Source organism: Enoplosus armatus, chromosome 15 (assembly GCF_043641665.1).
Source record: "Enoplosus armatus isolate fEnoArm2 chromosome 15, fEnoArm2.hap1, whole genome shotgun sequence".
In the NCBI taxonomy this organism is placed as follows: domain Eukaryota; kingdom Metazoa; phylum Chordata; class Actinopteri; order Centrarchiformes; family Enoplosidae; genus Enoplosus; species Enoplosus armatus.
This window is the reverse complement of record NC_092194.1, coordinates 22348214-22374763: the sequence shown is the minus strand read 5'-3', so window position 1 is coordinate 22374763 and position 26550 is coordinate 22348214. Positions and strand designations below refer to the sequence as shown.

Genomic DNA, 26550 nt, shown 5'->3' with positions numbered 1-26550 from the left:
TAAAGTTGAATTACTATTAAAACGAACAAGAGACATCCGTTAACAACGTTATGATGCTAACCAGAGCTGTTAGCAGTTCCAACGCATGCTCAGTAAAGCCCTCGTCTGGTGCATTCACAGAACAAATGGTAAATAAGAACTTTAGGACTCGGCGCACATTTCAGACTGTATTATTAAGGACAGAGATAGGAAAAAAGGTCCCATATTGTAGAAAGTGAGATGTCCATGTGATGTTTGATCATAAAGCAGCTCTAGGTGCTGTATAAATACTGTGAACGCATCAAAACGCTCAGTCCACACAGAAATGCACACAGCCAGTATTCAGGGACTGTGCCTTTAAACGAGCCGTCAGGACTTCTGTAAGGTTGTGACGTCACAACTACAGTCCCCGCCCTCAGCCACGCCCCCAGCAGGTCATCTGTTCCAGGCACAGCACGCCCACCAAGTACAGGGACGCTCATCCAACCGCTCAGTCTGTCTGAGTTATCGGAGCGCTCTGCTCAGGAACTACTCTTCGGGTTTTTGGAGGTTGTTCAGTTTGTCTAAAACGGCTTGTTTCAGACAGAGGGGGGACTGAGGGGCTGCAGAAAGGGCCACGACGTGATACATAAGGACTTTTTTTTCAACTGTGAATCATGCAAAGCTGCTCTAGTGGAGTCCCAGAATAAAAATATAGAGCTGAAATGAGCAGAATATGGGACCTTTAAATGTTATTTCAGAAACGTATACTTACAGATTTTTCAATCAGAAGTCTATTGATCTAGATAACTTAAACGTTAACAAACAAAGCAAAAAGGACAACACCAACAAGGGAAAGAAAATTAACAAAACAAATACAATAAAATAAAGACAGATACATTATAGATGTTTTCAGAAATGCACAATACATTTCATTGTGTCTACTCTTAGTGTGAATGTTGAATGTAAGAGTTTATCAAATATGTGAAGTCAAATATGGGTATTCTTTTAGAAAAACTGCATTTCTGATTAAAGAAAATCCCATAGACATCATAGCAGTAAAATTTATTTTGGGGTCTTTACATTTATAATATAGAATGATCTTATATAGATATCTTATACAGACTCTTGTGTTTATAATGTTTAAAATGATGTCTAATGAGTGTCCAAACATATGTAAAAGAGACGAGGGATTGATTCTGGTTCTGGTGCATTTTGCCACTATGTTTTATTTTTACTACCACTGGGTGGCCCCAAAGTTGTACATTTCAAATGTCTTTAAATATAGTGGCTATAATTTCTTGTATCCTTCATTATATATATATAATATTGAATATTGAACAAACAGCATACACTAAACACCCACCTCTCCTACCTGTGTGTTTATTTTCATCCCAAACTCAAATATGTAGATATATATTATATTTACCAAATTATAATATATGCTTTTTTTCTAATTAACTGAGAAACTCAACAATCTTGAGAAATCTTGAAACTGGAGTACAAGTACCAGTGCCACTGATTGGGAACCAGTGTCCTAAACGGTCGAATTCATGGGATCTGTATCCAGACGGGAGTGTGTGATTTCCTACGTTTTCCCTGTATCATGAATGTTACATAGTGTATTTGGATGACAGGGGAAAAAAAGCAGGATCTATTTTTCCCGTCATGCAACACGACTGGGTTCTCCCTCCGTGATCATCGCATCCAGGGAGAGAGAGAGCAGTAATGGCGGCCGGGTAGATCCACACACAAACACCGCGTCCGCAATCAGCCGCACTCACCGCAGCCCTCCGGGGGCAGCCAGCCTCACACACCGCGGCGGAGCCAGCGCGACAGACACGGCGTGGAGACACGGGCTTCAGGGGGACGGGAATCCATCAGCGGACCGTTGTTGCCTGGGACTTTCCTTCTACTTTTCTAAAAAAAAAAAAAAAAAACATGGATGAGCACCCCGGCGGAGGAGGGGTCGGAGCGGGCGCCCAGCGACAGCCTCCGCCGCCGCAGCAGCAGCAGCAGCAGCAAGGGAGCAACAGCAGCGTTAATCCGCCGATCGGAGGTGGCGGCGGAGGAGTCATGGTGCCGCACCAACCTGACGAGCTTCCCCGGCCGCAGCAGCAGTACACGATCCCCGGCATCCTGCACTACATCCAGCACGAGTGGGCCCGGTTCGAGATGGAGAGGGCGCACTGGGAAGTGGAGAGGGCCGAGCTCCAGGTTAGCCCACTTAGCTTAGCACTGAATGCCGATCGGGCTAAACCAAGCTAAGAACAACAACAGCCGGGGACCCTGTCCAGTAAAACGTTACTGGTTGAAAGAAAGCTGTTGCTCTTTGCAGAGAATTAGCCACATTAGCTATTCCTCTTGACAACTTAGTTCAAAGCTACCGTACGTCAAACTGTCGCTAACGTTCACGGCTAACCTAATGTTTGTAACCTAGCTGGCTGAGTGGCTAAGCTAACGGGTCAGACCACGAATAGCAGAATGCGCTAGGTTACCGTTAGCGCGACTGGAGCTAGCCGTTAGCTTCACATTGCTGCCAAAAGGTAACTTAGCACTTAGCATTCACTGTTGTTGTCACTTTCAACTGTTAGCTTATAGGTTTATAGTCGCACCACGGTGTGATAACATTGAAACGTTTTATTGTGGACATGAAGTCAGGGGTTAGTAAAGGAGAAGTGAATCCAGCTGACTGTCAGCTAATCTGTATATGCAGCCATTTTGGTTTGTCACCCTAGCTGAGGCAGCTGTGTCGGTAGCTAATGTTGCTGTAATCAACAGCTGGCCTGAGTGACCGGAGAGCTGTTTGTGATTGAAGAAAAAGCCTTTATGGTGAATAAATGAGTCTGCTAATGGTGTTAGCATCACGTACAGAGGAGCCGCTGTGTGTCTGGTAGCAGCAGGTTAACGCAATACAACTCAACCTCTTTATAAATGAACTCGGTTACTGTGAGTAAGCAGACTGAAGGGCCACACCAGTGGCTTTTACAAAACATCCCATCAGTTATTAGGTACATTTCCAGTTCTTGTAGGTTGTTGACTATTAATTATGACAAAGAAAAGTTATTTAATGTTGATTGATTTACATCATGGCGATACCCAATCAGTTTAATAAGGTCAGTATTGTATACCACCACTGTGGTGTATCAGATCAGTGCACACTTAGTAACTGTGGCTTCCTCTCACAACATCATCGTAATTGTAATTATGACAGGAAACCTACATTTATTCATGTTATAAAGTCAGTCAGCAGTGGTTTTAACTTCTCTGAAGAACATGGAATCTTTCCTGTCTCTGCTAAATCTCCCCCATGATGTCACCATACAATGACACCATAACTTTATAAACAATAAAACCACTAATATGCCTATTGCCTTCATATCTGCATGATGTTCAGGTAAATGCAGTGATTTTAATAAATCAAATCGTGTAAATGGGATGAGCTGGTTATGAGTTTATAGATCCAGGCCTTAAACAAATATAAAGAAAAAGATGACATTAATTCACACTTTGTTTTACCACTAAGCAGTTAGTGTGTGAGTCACTTCAAGCTCAAACTCTTCATCAGACTTCAGTTCTGTGTGTGTGTGTGTGTGTGTGTGTGTGTGCTCTGACTTGTTGCGTTGTGACACTGGATGCCTTCAGCATGACTCTGTCAGAGTTCCTGATAAGAGTCGAACATACAAACGGCTGCTGAGGTTTGAGCAGGAGGAGAGTCAATAAATGCTCTTATTCTCGACTTATTCTCGACTTGTTGAAGGTTGGGGTTAAGTTTTGTTTAACTTTCATTTTTTACAGATTTAACCCTTTCCGTCCAGGCCAAAAGCTGCATCTGTCCCGCTTCCATTTAGGGACTCAGCAATACAGACCTTATTAGGCAGAGTGGGCCAGACGGGACCAATACACAATCAAATGCACTTTATTTGTCAGTGTTTCAGCTATCAGTTACATGACTTCAGTCTGCGACAGTGACCCCCCTGGCCCCACGTTACCTTACCTAATGATCCCAGCGGACCAGCGGTCCAAAGCTCCTGAGCTAGCAGTGTACACACCAACAGGAGGCCCCCAGGCGGATCTCAATGCATCTTGGGTGCATTCATAGCTGTACTTGGAGCCGTCCACTTGTTGTCGGCAATGTTAATGCCAGGTGTAAACAGGGCCCACGACTCTTTCTGATGGTCCAGGAACGATCAGGGTGGAGTTTGCTGATTGGTCAAACACAAGCCTCAGAGTCCGTCTTCATGGCCGCTTGTTTGGTCTGTGTGGCAGGAAAGTTAAACCGCCTCTGAGATCATCTTGAATGTTGATTCATGTTGATTTTGACTTCACTATTACAAAGTAGTGATGTAACTGACGTCTCAGCTCAGCAGAGCAGGAATAATTTTCCCCTGGTTAACAGCTGACACCCTAATGGCTGTTTAATAGCCGTTGATGTATTAAAACTCAGAGCTGGAGGTGTTGGAGCTGTTTCCTGTTCGTTTCAGTGTGGACACAGATATTTAATTCAGACTGAGCAGTCCCACTGGTGGTCACAAGCATCGAGAAGGAGGACTAAATTAGTTTGAATGTTGAATGTATTTAAAGAGCAGTCACACAGCTTGTCGTTTTGTTTAAAATTGTTTCTGCGCTAAAGAAGAAAAACAACCAGACAAAACACTCCTCATATTCTCAGCACCCTGCAGAGCGGCGTCCAGCTTTTCTAATGTTCCCATTCTCACTTTCCAACATCCATTCAAACTTCACAGTCATACAACAGCGAGTCCCGAAGAAACACCAGGAAGACTGTTGTTGTTCCACAATCCCGTCTGAAACCACACAGGCGCTCTTTAATCTGTTATTGGTCTAATTTGCCTAATCTTCACACTGCTTCAGATGTGCCTTCTTGCATTTAGTTAGACTAAAACGTCTTTAAGCTGCTGAAGATGAAAACATAAGAAGCGCCTCGTTATTGGCATGAAATATTTGGTGAGCAGAAGTTACATGTGTGAAGTGTAACTATGAATAATCGTCTCTGTCGGCTCGTATTGACAGACGTGACCGAGTCTCTGGCCTTTCCTCCAGCACTGTGAAATGATCTGATTGGTTCATGTTTGCTGTGTAAACGCTGCACAGTTGACAGATTGCGCCCTGCCCGCACTTTCAACATGGTCTTGTCCAGGAAGACTCGATCCTGTACAGCTACGCCCTGCTTCGCTTTCACACTGTGTACATGCAGTGCTGTCTGTTGTGGTGAAGCAGGTTCAGCTCTGATTTGAACTCGGATGATTTAACTGCAGAATGGCCGCAGTGAAGGTGTTAAAGCTCCACAGGAAGCAGCAGCAGATGAGCTTTATGGTCCCGGCTTGTTAAAAGGACCTGAGCTGTGAAATATTGATGCTGAGTTTATCTGCTGCCATTAGAGCGAGCTGGAGGAAGTCAGGAGACATCAGGAGCCCAAACTTCTGCTTCAGTCTCCAGTGAAGATGCTGAGCAGCTGCATACCCTGGCTTCTGACCTCTGACCTCTGCCTTTACCTACACATGAAATTTAAAGTTGGGAATAGAAGATCTTCCAGTGAAACATATGAGACAGTTGTGATGGAGTCAGACATCTGAAAGGCTTCTGTAGTTGTGATCTGAGGGATAAAACCTGAGGATTGGGTGATATGAAATTATATCAATTAGAAATAAATGAAATGAATAAATACATTTTGCTGTACCGTCTGAGTGAGGTGAAAGGGGCAGGTGCATACAGGTGTGCTGAAAACAACAGGAAGTTAATAGAGTCATAACTCAAATCTGAACACAAAGACACGATGCACACATTTTTAGATTCAGTGTGACTTACGCCTTCTGAGGGTAGAATGACCTCCAATGTCAATCGTGTATAAACATCCATAAATCCACTGAAAGATTATAGAGAAAAGGTGCTCCTTCTCACTGCAGAAGCTGCCTGAGAAGCTTCATGTCTTTAAGTTTCCTTCAGTGTCACAGTGATCAGTGATAGTTGTCTGTTCATCCATGATACTGCAGACAGGAGCTGCTAACAGCTGACTCAGCTGCTTTAATGGGAACAGTTCACCTTGTAAACAAATGTAGGCTAAAAGGTTGTAGCACACAGCTAACTAACATTATACTTCCTGTTCACCTCAGCGTCACCACAGCAGCTACACCCTTAATATCTCTGGGTGTATGAGGTTCAGTGAGATGATGTCAGGTAATGTGTTGTGGTATTTATTGATAGATAATTAGTGTCTGATGGTTACTAGGTAACATTACTACCTACCTTAATACTCAAATACAATGAATCCTTAGTGTGTGGCTGTAAGACTTTGACATTTAAACTTCTGAATGCGTCCTCTCGATAACTGCTCGCTTCACACCACACAGAAAACACACATTTCACACACCCAAGCTTGTGGCCAGGAGGTCAAAGGTCACCATGTTTACCTGGAGAGCAAGTCTCAGGCCGACGTGTATCGGTAAGTGGGACAGCGCTGTGGTGACTCCATGTTTTGGTAAAGGGGGGCAGGGCTGCTGGATTGGAGGCTGTAATTAGGCGGCCTGGCCTACTGGGCCCTGCTCTGACAGCCTGATCCCAGCTGGACGCTAAAAGTAGACTGACCCGAAATAACTCTCTTACACACACACACACACACACACACACACACACACACACACACACAGGCCGAGGTTCAACTGCCTGTCAGTCACAAAATGAACAGTTGATTAAAGAAACCTGACGACTTCCTGTTGGTTTAAACTTATATTTCAGTTATTCTGACGATCATGGAGGTGATTATTCAAAGACAGGTGGAGGATTTGTCTCGTGTGTGTGTGTGTGTTAATGACGCAGTTGTCCCCCCCCCCTCCTGTTTAGCCTGATCTGTCAGCCTGGTAAATCCGGGCCAGTGAGCTCACTTCACACACACCCCTTCATCATCATCACCATCACCCCTGCGCTCTGACCTCACTCCCTCTCACTCCAGCTCCCTGAGGAGCGCTTGATTCATGCTCACCAGGTGCACTGGGCGGGAGGGGTGGTGTGACAAACCAGAAACGTCTTCAGGTCCTCATGAAGAGACGAACACTGTTCAGACTGACTAACATCAAACTACAGGATCGTGTTCACATTAGTCCAAAATCCTTTCATACAAATTCAACAGGTGTAAAATCATGTTGATGCCTCCAGCTGGTCTGAGGTCAGGCAGACGGCAGATGGATTATAAACACAAAGATCCAGTCTGCTGGTGTTGCTGCTGGTTCAAATCAGACGCTGATATATTGGATTGATTAGTTTCTGTCCGCACAAGTTGACGGTCAGACTTAAAACACCCCTGTGTTTAAAACGAAGCTCAGTGTGCTGGAAGGTTGAAGAAGATCCAGTAAACAACTCTTCTGTTATTCTCAGTCTGGATTATTTTGAAAAACCTTTTTGAAAAGGGAAGAAAGAGACTTTAGCTGATATGGTCTTGTAAGGTGGACAGGAAGTTCTCTGAACGTTACATGTTCAGTGTTTTCATGGATGGATGATGGGATGAGCTTCGGCTCAAAGTGCAGCGACACAACAAACATTAACTAGACAGCAGACGCAGGTCAACATGCACACAGTGACACTGGAGAAGTACTGCCATCATGTGCAACAGGAGAGCCGGCAGTAAAAGCATGATGTGTGCGTCATGCTCCGTTTCCTGTTCCTGGCTCACAGTGACATCACTGCTCTGTTGACAGTGACGCAGTGTTTTTACGGAGTTTCCCTTTAATTGAAGTCTCTGTATCACCGCTGCTGAAACGCTGACCGCGGTCCAGACGTTTGGTTGTTTACAGTGTGTGTGTGGCGGCTCACACACGTACGTCTTCTGGTATGGTGTGGAGCTGTGCCTGTCAATCACAGAGCCGGCCAATCAGAGCATAGCTGAATTAGTGTGGTCTGTTATGTAACCCTCCTCCCAGACGTTGCAGTTCACTCTCGCTGTCTCTCTCTCTCTCTCTCTTGGCCCAGGGAGGACCTCTGGTTTCCCCCGTCGTCATGGCGACCTTCACTAGAGGAAGTCGTGACCCCCAGTTTGCCTCTGAATCCCCCCTGTTGCCATGGGCACCCTGGCAGAGTGTGTGTGTGTATTAATAGTTCTCAGCCTCCGGCCTTCATCAGTGTTGGGTTTCAGGAGCAGCTGCTCACCGGCAGACAGACAGATGGACAGAGAGACAGACGGGTGGGCTGACAGTAAGACAGGTGTGGTCAGTCAGACAGGAGGTGCTGCAGGTTGATGGAGGTGGTCTGGAGGTTTTGGTGAGAACTCTAATCTCTCTTGTTCAAATGAAAGACTAGTCTGTCCGGCTGAACGTAGAGAGCCTGATGATCCGGTTCATTAGGGACTGGCTGGGATGTGCATGGTCCAGGACAGGAGGGCTCTGCAGCGGGACAAAAAACTAAAACCAGCCAGAACATCATTGGTCATCATTGGAGCACCCCCCCCCCCCCCCCCTCCTGCCGTCTGGTCAGAGATACAGAAGTATCTGCTGCCGGAGCACCAGACTACAGAGCAGCTTCTGTCCTCAGACTGAGAGCCTTTTAGACTCATCCTCACTCCATCACAATGAGTAGTGTTTTGTTATGTTGTGTGTGTGTGTGTGTGTTTGTTTGACATAAAGGGACTACTCAGCATCCCTGGTTCAGGTCTGTCCAAGGACCTGTTGCATGTCTCTCATCATCTGTCTCTTGTCAGCTCTGTCTTACAGGCAGAACATGCCCCCAAAATACTTCAGTGCTTTAAAAACCTCCATGAGCGATTTGATGAGTAACAGCCAAAGATTTTCAGTTCGCCGTCGATCAGGTGATCTGTTCTCCAGGTCAGTTTCTCTTCCTGAGATCTTCAGGCTGAATTAGGTTGCTACTCAGGACAAATGTGAGTTTGAAAACAGACACCACAAAAGAAGAGCGTTCTGAAATCTGACAGAGGAAATGAAATGATGGATTTTTAAAATCCTAATTTACAGCTGAGTAGAAGTTTATCCACTCAGCTGGATTATTCAGCTTCAGTGAAACGCCGTCATAGAGAAGATCTGGGGCCGAATACTCGCTCTGTAATTCAAAGTTACTGCTCGTGAGAAGTGTTTACATGAGGAGGAGACGACCAGTCATGTTCAGTCTGTCATTAATAAACACCTGCTGAGCTTCAACAGGCGTCAGTGAGTCAGTTACTGACTGCTGGTACGGTCACTACGTGTTTTAGCCAGCTGTCACTACGTGTTATTTAAAGCACAACATGTCAAACACGACACCTTTATGGACACAATTTGTCTGCTTTTGTCCTCAGCTTTTCAAAGTATTGAATGTGTGAAAGCAAAAAGAATGAGTTATATTTTCATGGATTTTGTCCCCAGGGTTCCCGTCATGAAGTATAATGTCTAACAGACGTTAGCTGCCAGCCGCTACACTCATACTGAAGCAGCTCAACTTGTATGAAGCGTTTGAGGACGTTTACCTGCAGTGGACATACAGTCCATCAGTATGTGGGTCAGAGTGGTGGATGACAACATGACTGAAGCATCTCTCTGTCTGTCTCTCCAGGCGAGGATAGCGTTCCTGCAGGGGGAGAGGAAAGGTCAGGAGAACCTGAAGAACGACCTGGTTAGAAGAATAAAAATGTTAGAATACGCTTTAAAACAAGAAAGGTAAGGAACTGATGATTCATTACCGACGCTGATCTCACGTGTCATTATCATTAGAACAAAGTTGTGTTGTCATTGATTTGAAAAGCAAATGGAAACAAACCTGATCTGAAGTCTGCAGTTGTGGTGCGTTTAGGTGCTAATGGGAAACTTGCACTGTTGTCTGTGAATCACTTTCATCACCTGTTCATCTGTTTTAGAATAAACATTTTTTACTGCAGCAGCTCAGAACTACAATCCACTTAAGTGTTGAGTTGATTAATGGAGAAATAATTGTTAGTGAGCAGCTTTATTAAATAATTTATATATTATAGTATATAACAAATGTAAATGTATGTATCAGGTGTGCAGTATTTTAAATGTCGACGAGCTTCGAACCTCATTTGACCATTGAAAGCATCTGACTTCTGATTTCTTGCACAACAAATAGGATTTTATTACTGAACAATGATTATTAAGACGTGTCCTTTGGATCTGATGTTTGCACATCATAACAAAAAGCTGAACTCGCATGCCTTCTCTGATTAGGAGTTTAAATCTGACCCTCTGCCTCTTTTGTTTCCTCCTCAGAGCAAAATATCACAAGTTAAAATATGGAACAGAGTTAAATCAAGGAGAGATGAAGATGCCAAGCTTTGAATCAGGTACGGGATGAAAGAACAACATGTCTGACTGTCTGAAGCTCGTTTCACTCTTCATCAGAAATACACTTAATACCATTAAGCTCATCTTCCTCCTCTTCTTTAACCTCTTCTCCTCTTCCTCCTCCATGCTCCTGTCCTCCTCCTTTCTTCTCTTCTCCCTAATGTTTGAAATAAATCCCACTTTCTCTCCTGACACCTGAACTTCTCGTGTTGCCAGTTCTGATCCAGCACAGTGGTACTGATCAGGATCTTCTTCTTCTCTGAGGAGGGTCAGACCAGGCGACCTTTCGGCTCCTACAAGTTCTACTTACTTGATTTGCAGTGTAGTCGTGTTGGAGAGCTCACAGCCAATCATCTGAGAGTGTGAAGGCGTCCAGCTGCTGCTGTGTTCATCACGATTTCCTCATTGTGTGTGTTTGTCCTTTAGACACCAAAGACTCAGAGGTCTCTGCTGTTCCTGCCAACAGTCAGCTCACCTGGAAACAAGGGAGGCAGCTACTCAGACAGTAAGAGCCCAGCCGGCCTCACCTGGATTCAGAGAGATCACCTGGATCTGCTTAACAACTGTTACTTCACCAGTGGTCTTCGTACAGTGTCACAGTGTCTCTGTCCTCAGAGTCTGAAGGGAAAACAACCTGATTTCATTTTTATTGTTCTCAAGTAGAGCTGCAACCAACCGATTCTGTTTGTTATTCATTATGTCGTTTTGATTCATTGTGTAATCTTTAACGTCATAAGATATTAAAAATATTCATCAAGGTAAAACAATTAGTCACTGGACACAAAATGAATCTGCAGCTAATAAGATCATCAACTTATTTTAAACTTTAGCTGCTTCCAGTTTCTTAGATGTGAAAACAGCTTTAGGATCCGAACAAGCAGTCACTTAGTGTGTGTGTGTGTGTGTGTGTCTGTCCAGGTACCTGCAGGAGGTAGGATACACAGACACCATCCTGGACGTTCGTACTCAGAGGGTTCGCTCTCTGCTCGGCCTGTCGGGCTCCGAGCAGAACGGATCTGTGGAGAACAAGAACCTGCAGCACCTGATCAACGGGACGGAGCGCCGCAAGGACAGCAAGAGGTACACACACACACACACACACACACACAGAGGTCAGAGGTCACACAGTCGTTACACCTGTGTGTGTTTGTGTCCAGGAGTCCAGGTGACGTTCTGGAGACGTTCAACTTCCTGGAGAACGCAGAGGACAGCGATGAAGAGGAGGAGGATGAGGAGGGAGACCTGATGGACGACATCAGCACTGACAAACACCACCGAGCCAAGAAACCCAAGACTAAGGTACACACACACACACACACGTATATATTTCTACCTACTTTCCTTGTCTTTGCCTTTCCTTCCTTCCTTCCTTCCTTCCTTCCTTCCCTGTGTCTTTCCTGTTGTCTGTCTCTCCTTCTCTACACTCGTCCACCCTGCTCCTTCCTCTCCTCCCTCATTCTTTTGGTTTCCTTCTTCACTCCTCATCGCTCCTTTCCTTCATGTCGTCCTCTCCTCCTCCAGGTGGGGAACGAGGGTTTGGCGTCGGAGGACGACGCCGACACGGAGGAGGCTCTGAAGGAGTTTGACTTCCTGGTGACGGCGGAGGACGGAGAGGGGGCAGGCGAGGCTCGGAGCTCCGGGGACGGGACAGAGTGGGGTGAGACTCCTTTGGTTTGGTTGAACTGGACCTACCTCGGTGTGATTATCATATATCGTCATATATCCCAGCCAATCAGATGCTGGAGTTTAGGTAGAGGACAGTTATCAGCCAATCAGATGCTGGAGTTAAGGTAGAGGACAGTTATCAGCCAATCAGATGCTGGAGTTTAGGGAGAGGACAGTTATCAGCCAATCAGATGCTGGAGTTTAGGTAGAGGACAGTTATCAGCCAATCAGATGCTAGAGTTTAGGTAGAGGACAGTTATCAGCCAATCAGATGCTAGAGTTTAGGTAGAGGACAGTTATCAGCCAATCAGATGCTGGAGTTTAGGTAGCGGACGGTTATCAGCCAATCAGATGCTGGAGTTTAGGTAGAGGACAGTTATCAGCCAATCAGATGCTGTTTTGATCCTCACAGTTAAGAAGTTGGAAACAGAATGTGTCATTTTTATTTTTTGCTGTAGAAAATAACCTCAATGATTAGTTAATCAATTCATTAATCAGCTAATTGTTTGAGCTCTAACTTTCATTGAAAGGTGAAGCGTGTTAGATTAAAGTTCGCGTCTCTCTGTAGCAGAGCCTCTACCGTTCCCTCCCGGTGGGGGGAAGTCCTTCCTGTTGGGGGGCTCGGACGACGTGTTGGAGAGCGTGCTGGGTTTGGGCGACCTGGCTGACCTCACCGTCACCAACGACGAAACGGACTACAGCTACGACGTAAGTCACAAACACACCCACAGCTGTGCTTTAACACAGACGTCCATCGATCGAGTGAGTCACATCATCTGTCATCTGTGTACCTCAGCTGCCGTCCAGTAAGGAGTCTTCGTTCAGGAAGACGTGGAACCCGAAGTACACGCTGCGGAGCCACTTCGACGGCGTTCGAGCGCTGGCCTTCCACCCCGTGGAGCCGTGTCTGGTCACCGTGTCCGAGGACCACACCCTCAAACTATGGAACCTCACCAAGACCGTCCCTGCCAAAAAGTACCTCCACACACAAACTGAAGCAGTGTTCTGATTCTAGGTGATACGGTTGCAGTTGGTACCTCCTACCTGGTTCTGTTCCTACCTCTGGTTTGGGGAAGCAGCTGGGAACAGGGATTATACAGGACAGGGAGGTCTGAGCCTCGTTACTGACACTTTTATGGGGTCTTTGATAAAACCAGAACCACCTCTGCCAAAATATATTAACTTCACCCAAGCTTTAAACATGCTGCTGTAGAGAAAAGACACCTCACCAAGTCTGAACCCACCGAATGTATTTAACAAACTTTGACTGTATCCCTCAGTGGGTACTGATCAGGACCCCCCTTTGGCCTGCAGGACAGTCTGAATCCACCAGTCCGACAGCCGTCCTGTGGTGACTTCTTCTTGGCGGCTGGAGGACGTTGACTGTGAAACTGGTTGTTCAGTAGATGAGGCTCTGGCTTGGTTTTCGGGGACAGAACAGTAGAATATGGACATTGTTAAGTGCAGCGGTCGGTTCTTCAGGCTGTTTATCGCACACAGTATTTCATCTCTTGGTGCAGCTCTTGTTTGTGGATTCTCTCCGCTTCACAGGAAAATCCCCTCAGACCCGACAGATCCTTTAGCATTTGCATCTCATTTCCTCCTCACGCAGCATTTCTGACACCATTCAGCCGAACTTCAAATACAGACGTCGGTGTCGCTCACGTAATCCTGCAGAGCCGCTCAGGATTTACTGCAGCACAGGGCTCAGCCTCCAGGACAAACACTCAGCTACTGATGGTAGTAACAGACCAGGAGGAAGCCTTCATCATGATGATGATGATGACGACGACGATGCTGCTGCTGCTGATGTGTTCAATAACAGTCTGGAGCTTTGATTTCTGACTTCCAGTTTTCTGTCTTTTTGTTTTACAGAAGTGCCTCTCTTGATGTGGAACCTGTCTACACATTCAGAGCCCACGTGTACGTATCTGCACACACACACGCACACGCACACACACACACACGCACACACACACACAGTCTAATAGTAAGTACATTAGCGTCCATTCAGGGTTGTTAAAGGTCTGCTGATGGTTTGTAATGTCTCGAAGTGTGGAGATGAGGAACTAACACAACTAGTAAAAAGCTTTTCAAGGTCTCCCTCTCTGTCTCTCTTTGTCTCTGTCTCTCTCTCTCTCTCTCTCTCTCTCTCTCTCTCTCTCTCTCTCTCTCTCTCTCTCTCTCTCTCTCTCTCTGTCTGTCTGTCTCTCTTTGTCTCTCTCTGTCTCTCTTTGTCTCTCTCTCTCTCTGTCTCTCTCTCTCTGTCTCTCTTTGTCTCTCTCTCTCTCTGTCTCTCTCTCTCTGTCTCTCTTTGTCTCTCTCTCTCTCTGTCTCTCTCTCTGTCTCTCTCTCTCTCTCTCTCTCTGTCTGTCTGTCTGTCTGTCTGTCTGTCTCTCTTTGTCTCTCTTTCTCTCTCTCTCTCTCTCTCTCTCTCTCTCTCTCTCTCTCTCTCTCTCTCTCTCTCTCTCTCTAATGATCTCTCTCTCTCTCTCTCTAATGATCTCTCTGTCGTCCCTCCCTCCAGTGGTCCAGTGTTGTCGTTGGCGATGACGTCCAGTGGTGAACAGTGTTTCAGTGGAGGCATCGACTCGACCATCCAGTGGTGGAACATCCCCAGCTCTAATGTCGACCCCTACGACACCTACGGTGTGTAGTCCTGTTCTTGTGGGTTCCCTCAGTGGGATAATAACATCCTCGCGTTTCCTCTGACGTCGTCTCTTCACAAGAACAATAATAAAATAATAGACCCCGCCCCTCTTTTTCCTCTTGTCCAATCAGATCCCAGCGTCCTGGCAGGGTCGTGGGTGGGGCACACGGACGCTGTGTGGGGATTGGCCTACAGCGGCATCAAGAACCGCCTCCTGTCCTGCTCAGCTGACGGAACGGTGAAACTGTGGAACCCTACGGAGAAAAACCCCTGCATCAGCACTTTCAACACAAACAAGGGTGAGGACAGACTGAGGGACAGAGAGAGACAGACAGATGAACAGAGACAGAGAGAGAGAGACAGACAGACGAACAGAGACAGAGAGAGAGAGAGAGAGACAGACAGACGAACAGAGAGAGACAGACGGACAGAGACAGAGAGAGAGAGAGAGACAGACAGACGAACAGAGAGAGACAGACGGACAGAGACAGAGAGAGACAGAGGGACGGACAGACAGAGAGTGCCCCCCCAGAGGAGACCACAGGAACAGCAACAGGTCAAACTGATTAGTGTGTGTGTGTGTGTGTGTGTGTGTGTGTGTGTGTGTGTGTGTGTGTGCAGAGCACGGTGTCCCCACGTCAGTGGACTTCAACGGTTGTGACCCCGCCCACATGGTGGCATCGTTCAACAGCGGAGACGTGGTGGTGTACGACCTGGAGACTTCCCAGAATGCACTGGTGCTGAAGGGGCAGGGAGAAGGCAGTAAGACACACACACACACACGTCATAATGTGAGTGTAAAAAAAATATATATATATATAACACCCCCTACCCCCCCCCCACAGCCCTCCCAGGGTCAAATCACATCAATAAGGTGGTCAGTCATCCAACGCTGCCCGTCACCATCACAGCCCACGAAGACAGACACATCAAGTTCTACGATAACAAGTCAGGTCAGTCTGTCCCCCTGTCTGTCTGTCCCCCTGTCTGTCTGTCTGCCTGTCCCCCTGTCTGCCTGTCCCCCTGTCTGTCTGTCTGTCCCGCTGTCTGCCTGTCTGTCCCTCCTCTAACCTTCCTCTGTTCCTCCTGATCTGAGTCGCTGTCACAGGACATAAATGTGTGTGTGTATAGATGATCGATCCATCCATAGATCTATAGATCTATAGATGGATCTGAGATCTCTGCAAGAAATAACAAGAGATCATCTGTAGTTATAAAACCTGCCAGAGACGACCGTCTTCATCAGTGAAGGAGGAGGCGATCGCAGACTAAACGTCCAGTAAACGTCTTCCCTACCTGTCTGTGCAGGTAAAGTGATCCATGCCATGGTGGCTCACCTGGACGCAGTGACCAGTCTGGCTGTGGATCCTAACGGGATCTACCTGATGTCTGGAAGTGAGTGACGCTGCAGCTCCGTGCACAATCGCATGTTTCAAGTTTGACCTGAATGCTGATCAGAGCGTCTGCTCCTCTTCCTCTCCTCTCCACCTCCTTCCCCCTCCCCCCTCTCTCCACATCCTCTCCTTCTCCTCTTCCTCCTCACATCTCCTCCTGCTGTAATTCTTTTTTATCTTCCTCTTTTCTCCCTCGCCTCCTCTTTCTCCTCCTTCTCTCCCACATCCCTCTTTTCTCCTTCTCTTTTTTTCATCCTTATTTTGTTCTTCCCCTTCTCCTCCACCTTGTCCCTCCTCCTCTTCCTCCTCCTCCTCCTCAGGTCACGACTGCTCTCTGCGTCTGTGGAACCTCGACAGTAAAACGTGCGTGCAGGAGATCACAGCTCACCGGAAGAAGAGCGAGGAGGCCATCTACGACGTGGCCTTCCACCCCTCCAAGGCCTACATCGCCTCCGCCGGAGCCGACGCCCTCGCCAGGGTCTACGTGTAGACGAGGAGGAGGAGGAGGAGGAGGAGGAGGAGAGGCAGAGGACCACGGGGCGAGAGACACAGGAAGAGAGAGAGAGAGAGAGAGAGAGGCTAGTCTGTTCACACACAAACAGTATTCAGGTCTGTTCAGGTCTCTGAACACAGAATATATATTAATGAAAGACTGGAGGTGACAGGATCTCCATCAGACGACTGAACACACACACACACACACTCTCTGTTTAAGTTAAGAGGCGGAGCTGTGCCGTCTCCTCCACTGACTGAAGAGACTGAGAGACGTTCAGCAGCAGAAACACAGAAACGTTGTGGAAACGTTGTTTAAACCCTGCAGGTCGACACTGAGCAGCTCACCTGTCCTGTGATGTCATCTCCCCCCGTCTGCAGAGTCCTGAATGTGGCTCTGATGACACTACATGAAGCCCCCCCCTCGTGTTAACACTAGTCTGACCTCCTGACCCTCAGACAGCAGCAGGCGGCCGACTTAAAGGAAAAATCCCCCCAAACCGGCTCTCAGTAGTTTGTGTCTGTTCTTCTGTGGTGATGACGGGGACGTCTCATCCAGATGTTTCCTGCAGCTTCAGTTTGAGGTTTTGGTGTCGGTCCCTCAGACTCAAAGAGCTTCGTTCTTTCTGCGAAAACACTTCCATATGATCAAATGACAGAATCACACAGACTCCAGGAGATGATGCGGGTCACTATGTGAACCCCCGGGTCCTCTTTTCCTCTGGCGGTCTCAGTGACGGGCAGCTGTTTAATCCCACAGACCTCCATGTGGTCTGCTGTCTGCTGAACACTGATGACTCACATCTGATGTGAAGTTCCAGTAAGTTTGGTGTGTATTTGATAGTGATGGCGGGGAATGAGGGACACGAGAGTCCCCAGCTGGACTCTGTCGTTCGCGGTCGGCATCTCAACCCTGAAGCCACGGCGACGGCCCAAATGTAAAGTTTGAGTCCTCGTAGAGTCGGTGGTGCTCTCAGAGCAGCAGAAGTTAACACTTCAGTAAAGGACGCGTTTTGGAACCACTCGAAGGTTCTCGCTGTCGAGAACGTTGAAAACTGCTGAACTGTTTCACACTTTACTGCTGCAGCGACTCCAGTCTGAGCGATATGACGTGAACGCAGCATAACTTCACTGTGATTCCGTTGAAGTGAGTTGATTCGGAGAGAAAAGACCCACAGTGCATTGCAAGGTGATGGCTGCTTTGATTTTTTGGCATTTAGTTTTTTCTAAAACTTTTACTAGTTGTCGTTTCCTGTTAGTAAAATAAACGAGAGCTGCGTTCAGGGCAGCTAAAACTTTTATTCGACAGAAGAATTGGAGCTTTTGTTGCAGAGCATTCACACTAAGGTCAGCTGTGTGAGTTCCTTCTCTATTCATGAGGGTTTAATATCCACTCAGTGGTGAGTTTGGAGACCTGTAGTGTTTCTGTGCGTCGCTGTCTCACCTCGATACACCAGTGAAACCACAGGAAACAAATGTGAAGTTCTGCTGCAAAACATCACGAAACATCAGCCAAAGTTCCCTCGTCTCCTCTGACGTCACTAACGCAGCCTGAAGGGAAGCTACGTTCACCTGAAAGTAAATGAAGCGGTTTAATCGTTGAAAAGTGTTGCACATCACAAACAGAAGACCGTCTGAGGGGGTTTTTCCTGTTAAAACTTCGAGCTGCAGCAGAAGAATCTGATGTTTTAACCCTCTGTGGTTTTGTTGTTTCTAAGTTTTTTTTATCTTTGAATCTGAACCAAAGCTTCAGGAAAAGAACAGCGTTTCCAGATTTTAACATGTCTCTTTTTTACAGTTTTTAAGAAATCTAATTTAAGAAGTTCAAACGTGTCAAAGTGAAATGAAGCCATCATTAGCTCCTGATGGACGACCACGGAGGGTTAAAAATCAGAGTTTCTGTTTCCGTTTGTCTCTCTGACGAGGTGTGAGCTGATTGGACGTCTGTCCTAACGGGAACAGAGGATTGGTTAATACACCCCCATCTCAGCGCCCCTGGTGGGCCAATCAGAGCCCTGCGTTTTAAACCACGAGGTCGCGAGCGAAGGATTCAGACGTTGGCGTTACTGTAGTTACATATGGACGTTTTCTGTTTGTGTAAAATAAATCTAGTTTTTATAATCGTTTTTATAAACGTGGAAACGTCTCGTTAACGGCTCCGAGGAGGATTCTGGGTCCTCATTCCCGTCCAGCCCTGCCATCACGATGCTCACAGACACCGCCCTTCTACTTCCTGTTTCCTGTCGCATGATGATTCTCGAGCCACGACTCCATCAGACACACAGGTGGATTCTGGTTCTGGGCAGAAACTCTGGGTTCAGTTTCTGGATCTCAGTGAAGATTTCACGAAATGTAGAAAGTAAAGGGGAGAGGGAGGAGCTGCTGAGGAGTGTTGAGACTCTGCCGAGGAGGAGGAGGAGGAAGAGCTAACTGTGATGTTTGTCAGCACCTGAATGCACCACAGTGTCAGTGTGAACAGGACACGATGCTGCAGTAGATCCTCAGTAGACGGTTTCAAAGCTGCAGGTCTGAGGGTCATAGAGGAGTCTGGTTCAGGAGGAGGCGTCACTTCTCTCAGCTCCTCCTCCTCCTCCTCCTCCTCTTCATATCACTGTGTGAGTTTTCACTTCGAGTACATTTGACTTTTCTTCAGCTTCAACTAGCAGGACTAAAGTTATTTATATCATTAAATGGTTTTTAGTCTCGTCTTTATAAGGAAAAAGAACCGGTTTGAGCTCCAGGAGAAACTGTCCAATCAGAGGCCTCCTGGGGCGGGTTTGAAAACAAAGCTGCCACCTGATTGGCTGAACATCCCGACCTGCCTGACGCACACGGGGAGTTTTATTTTGTCGTTGTGGTTTGTTCTCCACAGTTTCTGATTTAATTTAATTTTTTAACTGAAGGGATTTGTAACGCGAGCGGCTTCTGATTGATTCAACAGAATCTTTATTTTTGTTTTCACCCACGCTACAACTTACTGTGTAACTAAAGACTCTTCTTTTGTTTGTGTAATGCATGATTAATACAATAAAAGTATTTTTTCTAGTCTTCCAAAAAAATGGAAAAAAAAAAGTTCTGATCAGTTTGCGAGTTTTGATGAGTTTTGTAAGGTTTTTTTTTTTTTTGATTTACAAACTATGAAACAGCAGATTTTAAAGATTGTACCACATAGCAGAATACAACTGTATATAAAATGTCTATAATAACTATTAAATGGTGTACCTGTACAGAGGCTGCTGCTCCGCTGCTCATTCTGTCAACACACATTCAGCTCAGGAAGTGTCCCACCAAAATAAAAGTTGAGGTTTGTGACACTTCACTTAAAGATTCTGCTTTAAGTATGCGGACACCTCTCACATACTCTGAATCTTCAGTTCCAAAGAAGAGAAGTCTTCTGGACCCCCCCAAAACACAAGATAAATCAGAGGGGTCATGAGTTGATTGACGGAGGGGAATGAATCAAAAACATTTTCTGCTATACAAAACTGTTTAGTTTTCTGAGCCTAGGTTTAGTTCTTTAAGCCTCTCAGATTGTTTAATGTGTATAATTCTGAGTGATCACTCAGTACTACATATTATTCTAGGTCTACATATCACGGTCCTGATCCAGGACCACGACATTTCAGCCACTGAGCGACTCCTAAAATTTGTTTTGGGACAGATGTTGAAGAGATGAAGTCGGTGCTGGAGGCCAGAAGGAGACCAAATCTGTGGAGTTCATATGTTGTCGTATGAGAGATGACTCGATTAATCAAGGAAAATTCATTGGCAACTATTTTGAGTTTTATTCTGTTGGTCAAACAAAACGAGACATTTGAAAGACCTGAACTATTTTCTGACATTTTATCGACTAAATGATTAAACATTAATCGATAATGAAAATAATTGCAAAGCCGTGATGCGTTGAGAACAACGTGTTCTTCCAGCTTTGTGTTTGTCCCTTCACTGTTTCAACATGAGATGTCTGGGGGGGCACTTCGGGGTTTAGGGCCACCTGAGCTTCGTTAGCTGACGAAGGCCTTTGGATTTGGTTGAAAGCCGCTGCAAAAAGCGAAGTAAGTAAACACTGAATTTACAATATTTTACCATGAAATCTGGGAGTTTATTTGTAATATTTCCTCAAAGAGAACCACAATGATTACAACAAAATGAAACGTATTAAAGACACAGCAGTAACCGTCCTACAGGGAGTGTTTGACGACGTGAACAGCTTCGATGACGGTGTGGCATCTGTTGGCGTCCGGCGGGGCCGCGGTGGTCGGGGCCCGGTACACGCCGAGCAGGGCGTGGCGTCCGTCGAGGGCGTCGCCGCTGACCGTCATGGCGTCCAGGTGCTGACGCAGCAGAAGCCTCAGCTGCTGGTTCTCTCGGCCCAGATCGTCTCTCTGTTTCTTCAGAGCTTCTCGCTGCAGGACGGCGACGTTGATGCTCCACGTCACCTGCTGCAACTCAGGAAGCTCCTGCAGACAGAGACCAGGTCGGCTGGACTGCTGGAAACTCGACTGTGGAACAGAAAACACGTGATTTAACAAGATGTCATGAACCGACAGGAAGGGAAACCACATGTTGAGATGAATCATTAGACTGTCTCTGGTCAGCACAGCAGACTTACTCAGGTCTTATCATTAGGACCTCCTGCTGCTCATCCTTCAGTCAAAGTACGTTTCACATATTAGTGCTGGAAAGTTCCGGTCTTATGTTGCTTTGTATATAAATGTATCTGGAACTTGTTGGGTGTTAACAGGAAGCGTCGGTATCGAGTGGAAGTAAAGCTGTGTATTCATTATCAACCAAAACATGAATCTGTAGCTACGTGAGGTGTTTTACTTGACTGACTGTGGTAACTGTGTTGTGTATTACAGTAAACAGTCCACCAACTCGTGTGAATGACGACGATCAGAAGACGATAAATTCAAGAATTTAAATCAAAATGTAAAACATGTCTGGAGGATCTTAAGCACTGAGTGAGCTTATAACTCTGTTTAAGGTGACACTGCTTGCTTGAGGCTGGGTCTATTTCCTGGAAGCAGTAGGTACTGGTCCAGACCCGCTACATCCTGAACTCGGAAAAAGTCTCAGAAGAGCAGATTTGTTGGGTCACTACCACAAACAGGAGCAGTCAGTCAGGAAGAGGGTCGAGGATGAACTGGAACTTGGAATCACAACCTACCTGTGCTGGTTCCTGCGTCTCAGGTCCAGGTCTCTCCTGTCTCAGTTCTTCTGCAGGTAGTAATGATAAGACTGTCTGCTGCTCGCGCTCCAGCTTGCGACACATTTCAGCGACTCGTAAAGCTTTCTCCCCCTGGATCATCACAGAGGGAAAACAGAGTGAAAAGATGAACGAGGACAGAGAGGACACGAGACAGGACAGACGGCTGCGAGACGTTTCACCTTGGCCATAACTGCCTGCAGTTCCTTGGTGGCGTCGTCGCTCCAGACGGTGAGGTCAGTCAGCTGTTTCCTCGCTGCTGTATGAGCCTGAGTCATCTGGTCCCGAAGCTCAAGAGTCCTCTGGTTCACCTGGTTTCTGGCGGCTGTCAGATCTTGTTCCACCGACTGGTTTTTGGTCTTACTGGTGCTAAGCTTCTTGTTCAGCTGAAGGACATTATCCTGCAGGGAACAAGATGGAGGCTTTGATTGAACAGTCTGATGCTGCATTACACCAAACTCCCCCTGGACCAGTCTCTGTTCTCCGAATCCTCATCTGACTCTGGGGAAAACGGGACACAGCTGACGTCAGCTCTCCATGAGCCCCCCAAACTGGACAGAAAACTCATCTGTCTTTGTCTCTTTTATTGTCTATTTCCAAACTTTTCTAAAACCCGCTGTAGTATCTTATGAAGTAGTGAAAGCTAACAGGTTAGCGACCAGCTGCCCTCAGACTCGTCTTCAGTCTGAAAACACTCGGACACTTTTCTGACTCAGATTCATTTGTGGGCTCAGCGTTAGTTCTGACGAGGGATTCAATCTTAAATCACATTATCAGATAAAATGATGAGGCTTCCACTGACCTGCAGCCTCTTCACCTTCTCCCTGTCGGCGTCGGCCACCTGGATGAGGTTTTGGATTTTGGAGAGCTGGTTGTCGAGCGCCTGTATTTGACTGCTGTAGAGCTGCTCAGCCTCCTGCTTCTGAAGGGTCTTCTCCCTCAACTTCTCCTCATCCACCTGGACCTTCAGTCCACAGAGAGGGGAGACACGAGACAAACCTCAGAGACTGACCTGCATATCTGACTCCAAAAGGTGCGAGGGAACTGGTTCTGTGAGATACCCATTCTGTATGAGCGCTCTTGTACGATGGGTTTCTTCCATCGTACAGTCTGTGGATTTCAGTCATCATTGTTTTGTGTTGCTGCTCCACCAAGAACGTCAGTTCTTCCAGATCAGCTCGATGCTGCTGAGAGTGTACCAACATCTGCCTCCTGAAAAACAAAACCCCGTTCACACCAGAGACGTTAACGCAGCAAAGGATGATCCCTGATGAGTTTAGTGACATCTCGAGCCCAAAAGAAAGATCAACATCAGCTGAATCCAAATGTCCACCCTCTGTTCCGAGACATGTCCACCATCGCCACGTCAGATCAGAGGGCACTGGACTGCTGGTCTTACTGCTAGGCCTCAATCAGTACTAAGTTCCTGACCCTGTAACCCACATTGGTCACTTATTGAAGATACAGGCAGCTGCTTTGCAGAGTAGAAAAGAGAAGTTAAAGGATGAATAAGAGTCACGATGGACAGTTAAAAAAAAAAAAAGGATTAAAATTGATGCAGCAGAATCTTGTGAATACCTGACGCCTACATTACCCACAATGCACAATGACCACCAACAGTTGTGTGTGTGGTAGATTGTTGTGTGTTATGCTAGTAGCGGCTAACGTAGCCTGCAGCCTGCAGCAGAGCTGAGCAGCAGCTGCAGATCTCTGGTCAGATCTCTTCTGTCTGACTCCACACCAACAGACTGTTTTCACTTTCAGACTCGTCGTCTTCAACCGACGCTGACTCGGGTGACATCACTCGAGGACATTTATCAGACGTCACACGGCCCCCTCTGAGACGCTGAAGGCTTCATACTACTTTAAGACATGCAGGAGAACTCCCCAACACCTGGAAACACCTGGAAACACACGCTGACCAGTGGAGTTCACCTGTAGCTAAATCATCAGTATGTTTGTTGTGTTGCGCTGCAGCCTGTAGGGGGCGCTGTGGCTCCTCAGACTGACCTCTCCTCTCTGAGGCTGGAGCTGAGGTGCAGCAGGCAGTTCCCCCACTGCTGCTGCACAAACACCTGCTGTTTGTCCTGCTGAGAACACAGACGCTCCACATGCTGCAGGTGAACACGCCACACCTGAGCCGACTGACGCTCCGCCTCCTGCAGGTCACGCTCCTCATTCTGCAACACAAACAGGAAGTGACGCACTGAGAGTCGACGCGTCATCGTGCAGCGTGAAGAAACCGGGCGAGGAGCAGGTTGGGTTCACCTTGGTGGTGCTGTTCAGGCTGTCCAGCTGCCTCTCAAACGTCTGACTGAGCACCGTCATGTCGTGACGCAGCTCGGCGGCTCGACTCTGACGGAGCCTCGACCGCCAGACCTCGTTCAGCTTCAGCAGGTTCACGGCAGTGTTCCTCTCCTCCTTCTGCAACTTGTCCTGATTTCAGAGAGGAAATATCACGTGTGTTCAGTGCATGATGGAAAAGAGTTGCTCAATAACAAAATATTCATTTCTTTTTCTTTTTGGCCAGATATTTTACTGGAGTATATAGGACTTTTAATTTGAAAGGGCTACATTTTATGAAGAACATTTAAATACTTCTGCTGGAAACGTTGGGAACTTCAAATGTCTTAAATGTTGATTCTTTGGAAGTTTGAAACGGTGTAAACAAGTTAAAGTGTTTAAAAAGTATTTGCTTGTATTACAGTTAACGTCAGTTGAAGGTTAATCACTAAAAAGAGTTCTGAATCCATTCTAAGTGAAGTGACAGTGACGAAAACAGTTGAAGTGTTAGATGGAGTGAAATCCCTGAAAGCAGTTGAACTCTCATTTAATGAGCAGAGATAAAAGCAACAGAACTGTCAGTTGGCCTGTAATGAGTGAAAGCAGTTCAAGTGTCAGTTGATAAATAAGAGATTAAAGCAACTGAAGTGTCGGTTCATGCGTTTGGATAAAGATCCAAAAAGATGATCAAATGTTCTGCTCAGTTTGGCTGCATGTTATTGGCTTTGTGCAGAATTATTACTATTCAAATGTATAAACTGTATAAACAATGTGACTGTCTGAACTGCAAAAAAGCTTATTAATTCTGGCTCACAATGTTTAAATAATGTGTTAAATCACACCGCTTCTTTTTTCTACACCCTTAAAAAAAGTTTCAATATAAAATTACTTCATTTAGTAAAAAATATTATACATATATTTGTATATTTGTATGTAGCCTGATATTTTTGGTAAATTGAATTCATTAATTAAATTAAAACATCATTTCAACCAAAATGTTTCACAGAAAGTTTAGCAACTCCATTTCTGAAATTATAAAGTATATAACAGGCGCTCAGTAGTCTCAGTATTAATCTGGATGATGAATGGATTACAGAATTATTAGAGTGACCTCCGACCTTCAGGAACAGTGTGAGTATCTCCTCCTTCTTCTTGGCCATCTCCTCCTCGGCCTGAGCTCTCTGCTGCTGGAGCAACAGCCTCTCCTCCTCCGTCTTTACACCTCCTTTACCTCCTCCACCTTTCTTTGCTTTCTTCGGCATGGTCCCTCCTCCTCCTCCTCCTCCTCCTCCTCCTCACTCTACTGAGATATCCGGTGAACAGAAGATATAATGTCGCTGGATGAGCAGTTCTTCCAGTTCAGGACGGTTTGACGAAGAGTCTGATGACCTGCGACTGAAAAGAGGAGGATGTTCTCAACACATGAAGGAACTCTTCATCCTTCAGTTCATCACAAACATCTGGAGCTGCGTGCTGTTCACTGGACAGGAAGTAACTACACAGATGTAGTAAGTGCAGTAAAAGTACAATATTTACTTCTTCTGAGACGTATAAAGTAGCATAAAATGGAAATGAGTAAATGCTTCTTAGTTAGGGGTTTGAAAGCAGCTAAAGTTAGCAAAGTGAACAGCGTTCAGTGAATGAGTTAGCCAACGTTAGCTAACACTTAGCTGTTGTTAGCCAACATAAAGGCGGCATTTCGTTCCCCAAACGGCGCCTTCAAGTTTGCAGTTGGTTCGTTTAGCGCCAGTCCGCCATGTTGTCTTCCCGTGTGAGTGTTTGTGACTCACCTGAGACAAAACACCTTGAAGTGTGTCGGACTGTCGGAAACGGCCGGCCGGTGGTCTGTGTTTGTGTTCCGTCTCCATGGCAACAGATCCGCCATGATGGGCGATTAGAGGTCACGTGACAGTTAATACTTTTCATTAAACAGTAATCGAGCCTGTGTGACACACTATGACATATGTACCTTCAACAGCGGGAAGTAAATAAATACATTTACTCAAGTGCAAATTTGAGGTACTTGTACTTTTACTACATTTCAGAGGGAGATGTGGTACTTTCTACTCGACTACATGTATCAGACAAATATAATTACTTGTGACTTTGCTGATGAACAAGTGATTTAATGACCAATACTTCATGAAGGAGTTGAAACGTCCTTCACCTCCAGCAGAAACAACGTTTAACTGTCACTTACATATTAATGCATCAGTGATAATAATCCAACAGTATAATATGCAATAACCTAACACGTTAAAGTACTTTTACTTTTGATAGTTTAGGTACTTTAAGTGCATTTTTTCATATTAACTCACATTTTGACTGCAGAGCTTTTATCTGTGACAGTATTTTTATACTGTTTTAAAGGAACTGACTACTTCTTCCACCACTGGTTAGGTTACAGTCTGTGTATGTAATTAATATATATTGCAGATTTATATAATAATAATAATAATAATAATAATAATAATATTTGGATATCAATGGAATTAGGCAACAGTTCACACTAAACATAACAACAAGACAATCTACTAGTGCAAATATTACCATTACAGTAATGTGACTAAATTAAAATGTAATAAATGTCCTTTAGAAATCAAC

General features: G+C 45.9%; 2 protein-coding genes across 2 annotated transcripts; one reads left to right on the top strand and one right to left on the bottom strand.

Annotated features, from left to right (window-relative positions):
- The first annotated feature begins 1692 nt into the window (after positions 1-1692).
- Positions 1693-16642, top strand: strn3 (striatin, calmodulin binding protein 3). The gene is made up of 16 exons (XM_070920605.1): positions 1693-2175; positions 9508-9611; positions 10179-10252; positions 10680-10758; positions 11172-11333; positions 11411-11552; positions 11775-11910; positions 12487-12626; positions 12715-12893; positions 13794-13841; positions 14446-14567; positions 14700-14867; positions 15190-15330; positions 15414-15521; positions 15877-15963; positions 16283-16642. The coding sequence occupies exons 1-16, from the start codon at positions 1900-1902 to the stop codon at positions 16450-16452; spliced, it is 2136 nt and encodes a 711-aa protein (XP_070776706.1). The 5' UTR covers positions 1693-1899; the 3' UTR covers positions 16453-16642.
- A 3945-nt stretch (positions 16643-20587) lies between these two features.
- ccdc65 (coiled-coil domain containing 65) lies at positions 20588-25208 on the bottom strand. Its single transcript, XM_070921064.1, has 8 exons — positions 25065-25208; positions 23932-24099; positions 23674-23843; positions 22701-22875; positions 22466-22627; positions 21846-22064; positions 21625-21756; positions 20588-20914 (listed from the first exon to the last, which is right to left on the bottom strand). The coding sequence occupies exons 1-8, from the start codon at positions 25206-25208 to the stop codon at positions 20636-20638; spliced, it is 1449 nt and encodes a 482-aa protein (XP_070777165.1). The 3' UTR covers positions 20588-20635.
- Positions 25209-26550: the final 1342 nt, after the last annotated feature.

Excerpts from the sequence above, each read along its gene's own strand:
- strn3 (XM_070920605.1), top strand. The coding sequence starts at position 1,900 with ATGGATGAGCACCCCGGCGGAGGAGGGGTCGGAGCGGGCGCCCAGCGA. Across the intron at positions 11,553-11,774 it reads CCAAGAAACCCAAGACTAAG|GTGGGGAACGAGGGTTTGGC; the intron begins GTACACACACAC and ends CTCCTCCTCCAG. Across the intron at positions 12,627-12,714 it reads AAACGGACTACAGCTACGAC|CTGCCGTCCAGTAAGGAGTC; the intron begins GTAAGTCACAAA and ends TGTGTACCTCAG.
- ccdc65 (XM_070921064.1), bottom strand. The coding sequence starts at position 25,208 with ATGCCGAAGAAAGCAAAGAAAGGTGGAGGAGGTAAAGGAGGTGTAAAG. Across the intron at positions 24,100-25,064 it reads TACTCACACTGTTCCTGAAG|GACAAGTTGCAGAAGGAGGA; the intron begins GTCGGAGGTCAC and ends CTCTGAAATCAG. Across the intron at positions 22,628-22,700 it reads CTCACAGAACCAGTTCCCTC|GTCCAGGTGGATGAGGAGAA; the intron begins GCACCTTTTGGA and ends TGTGGACTGAAG.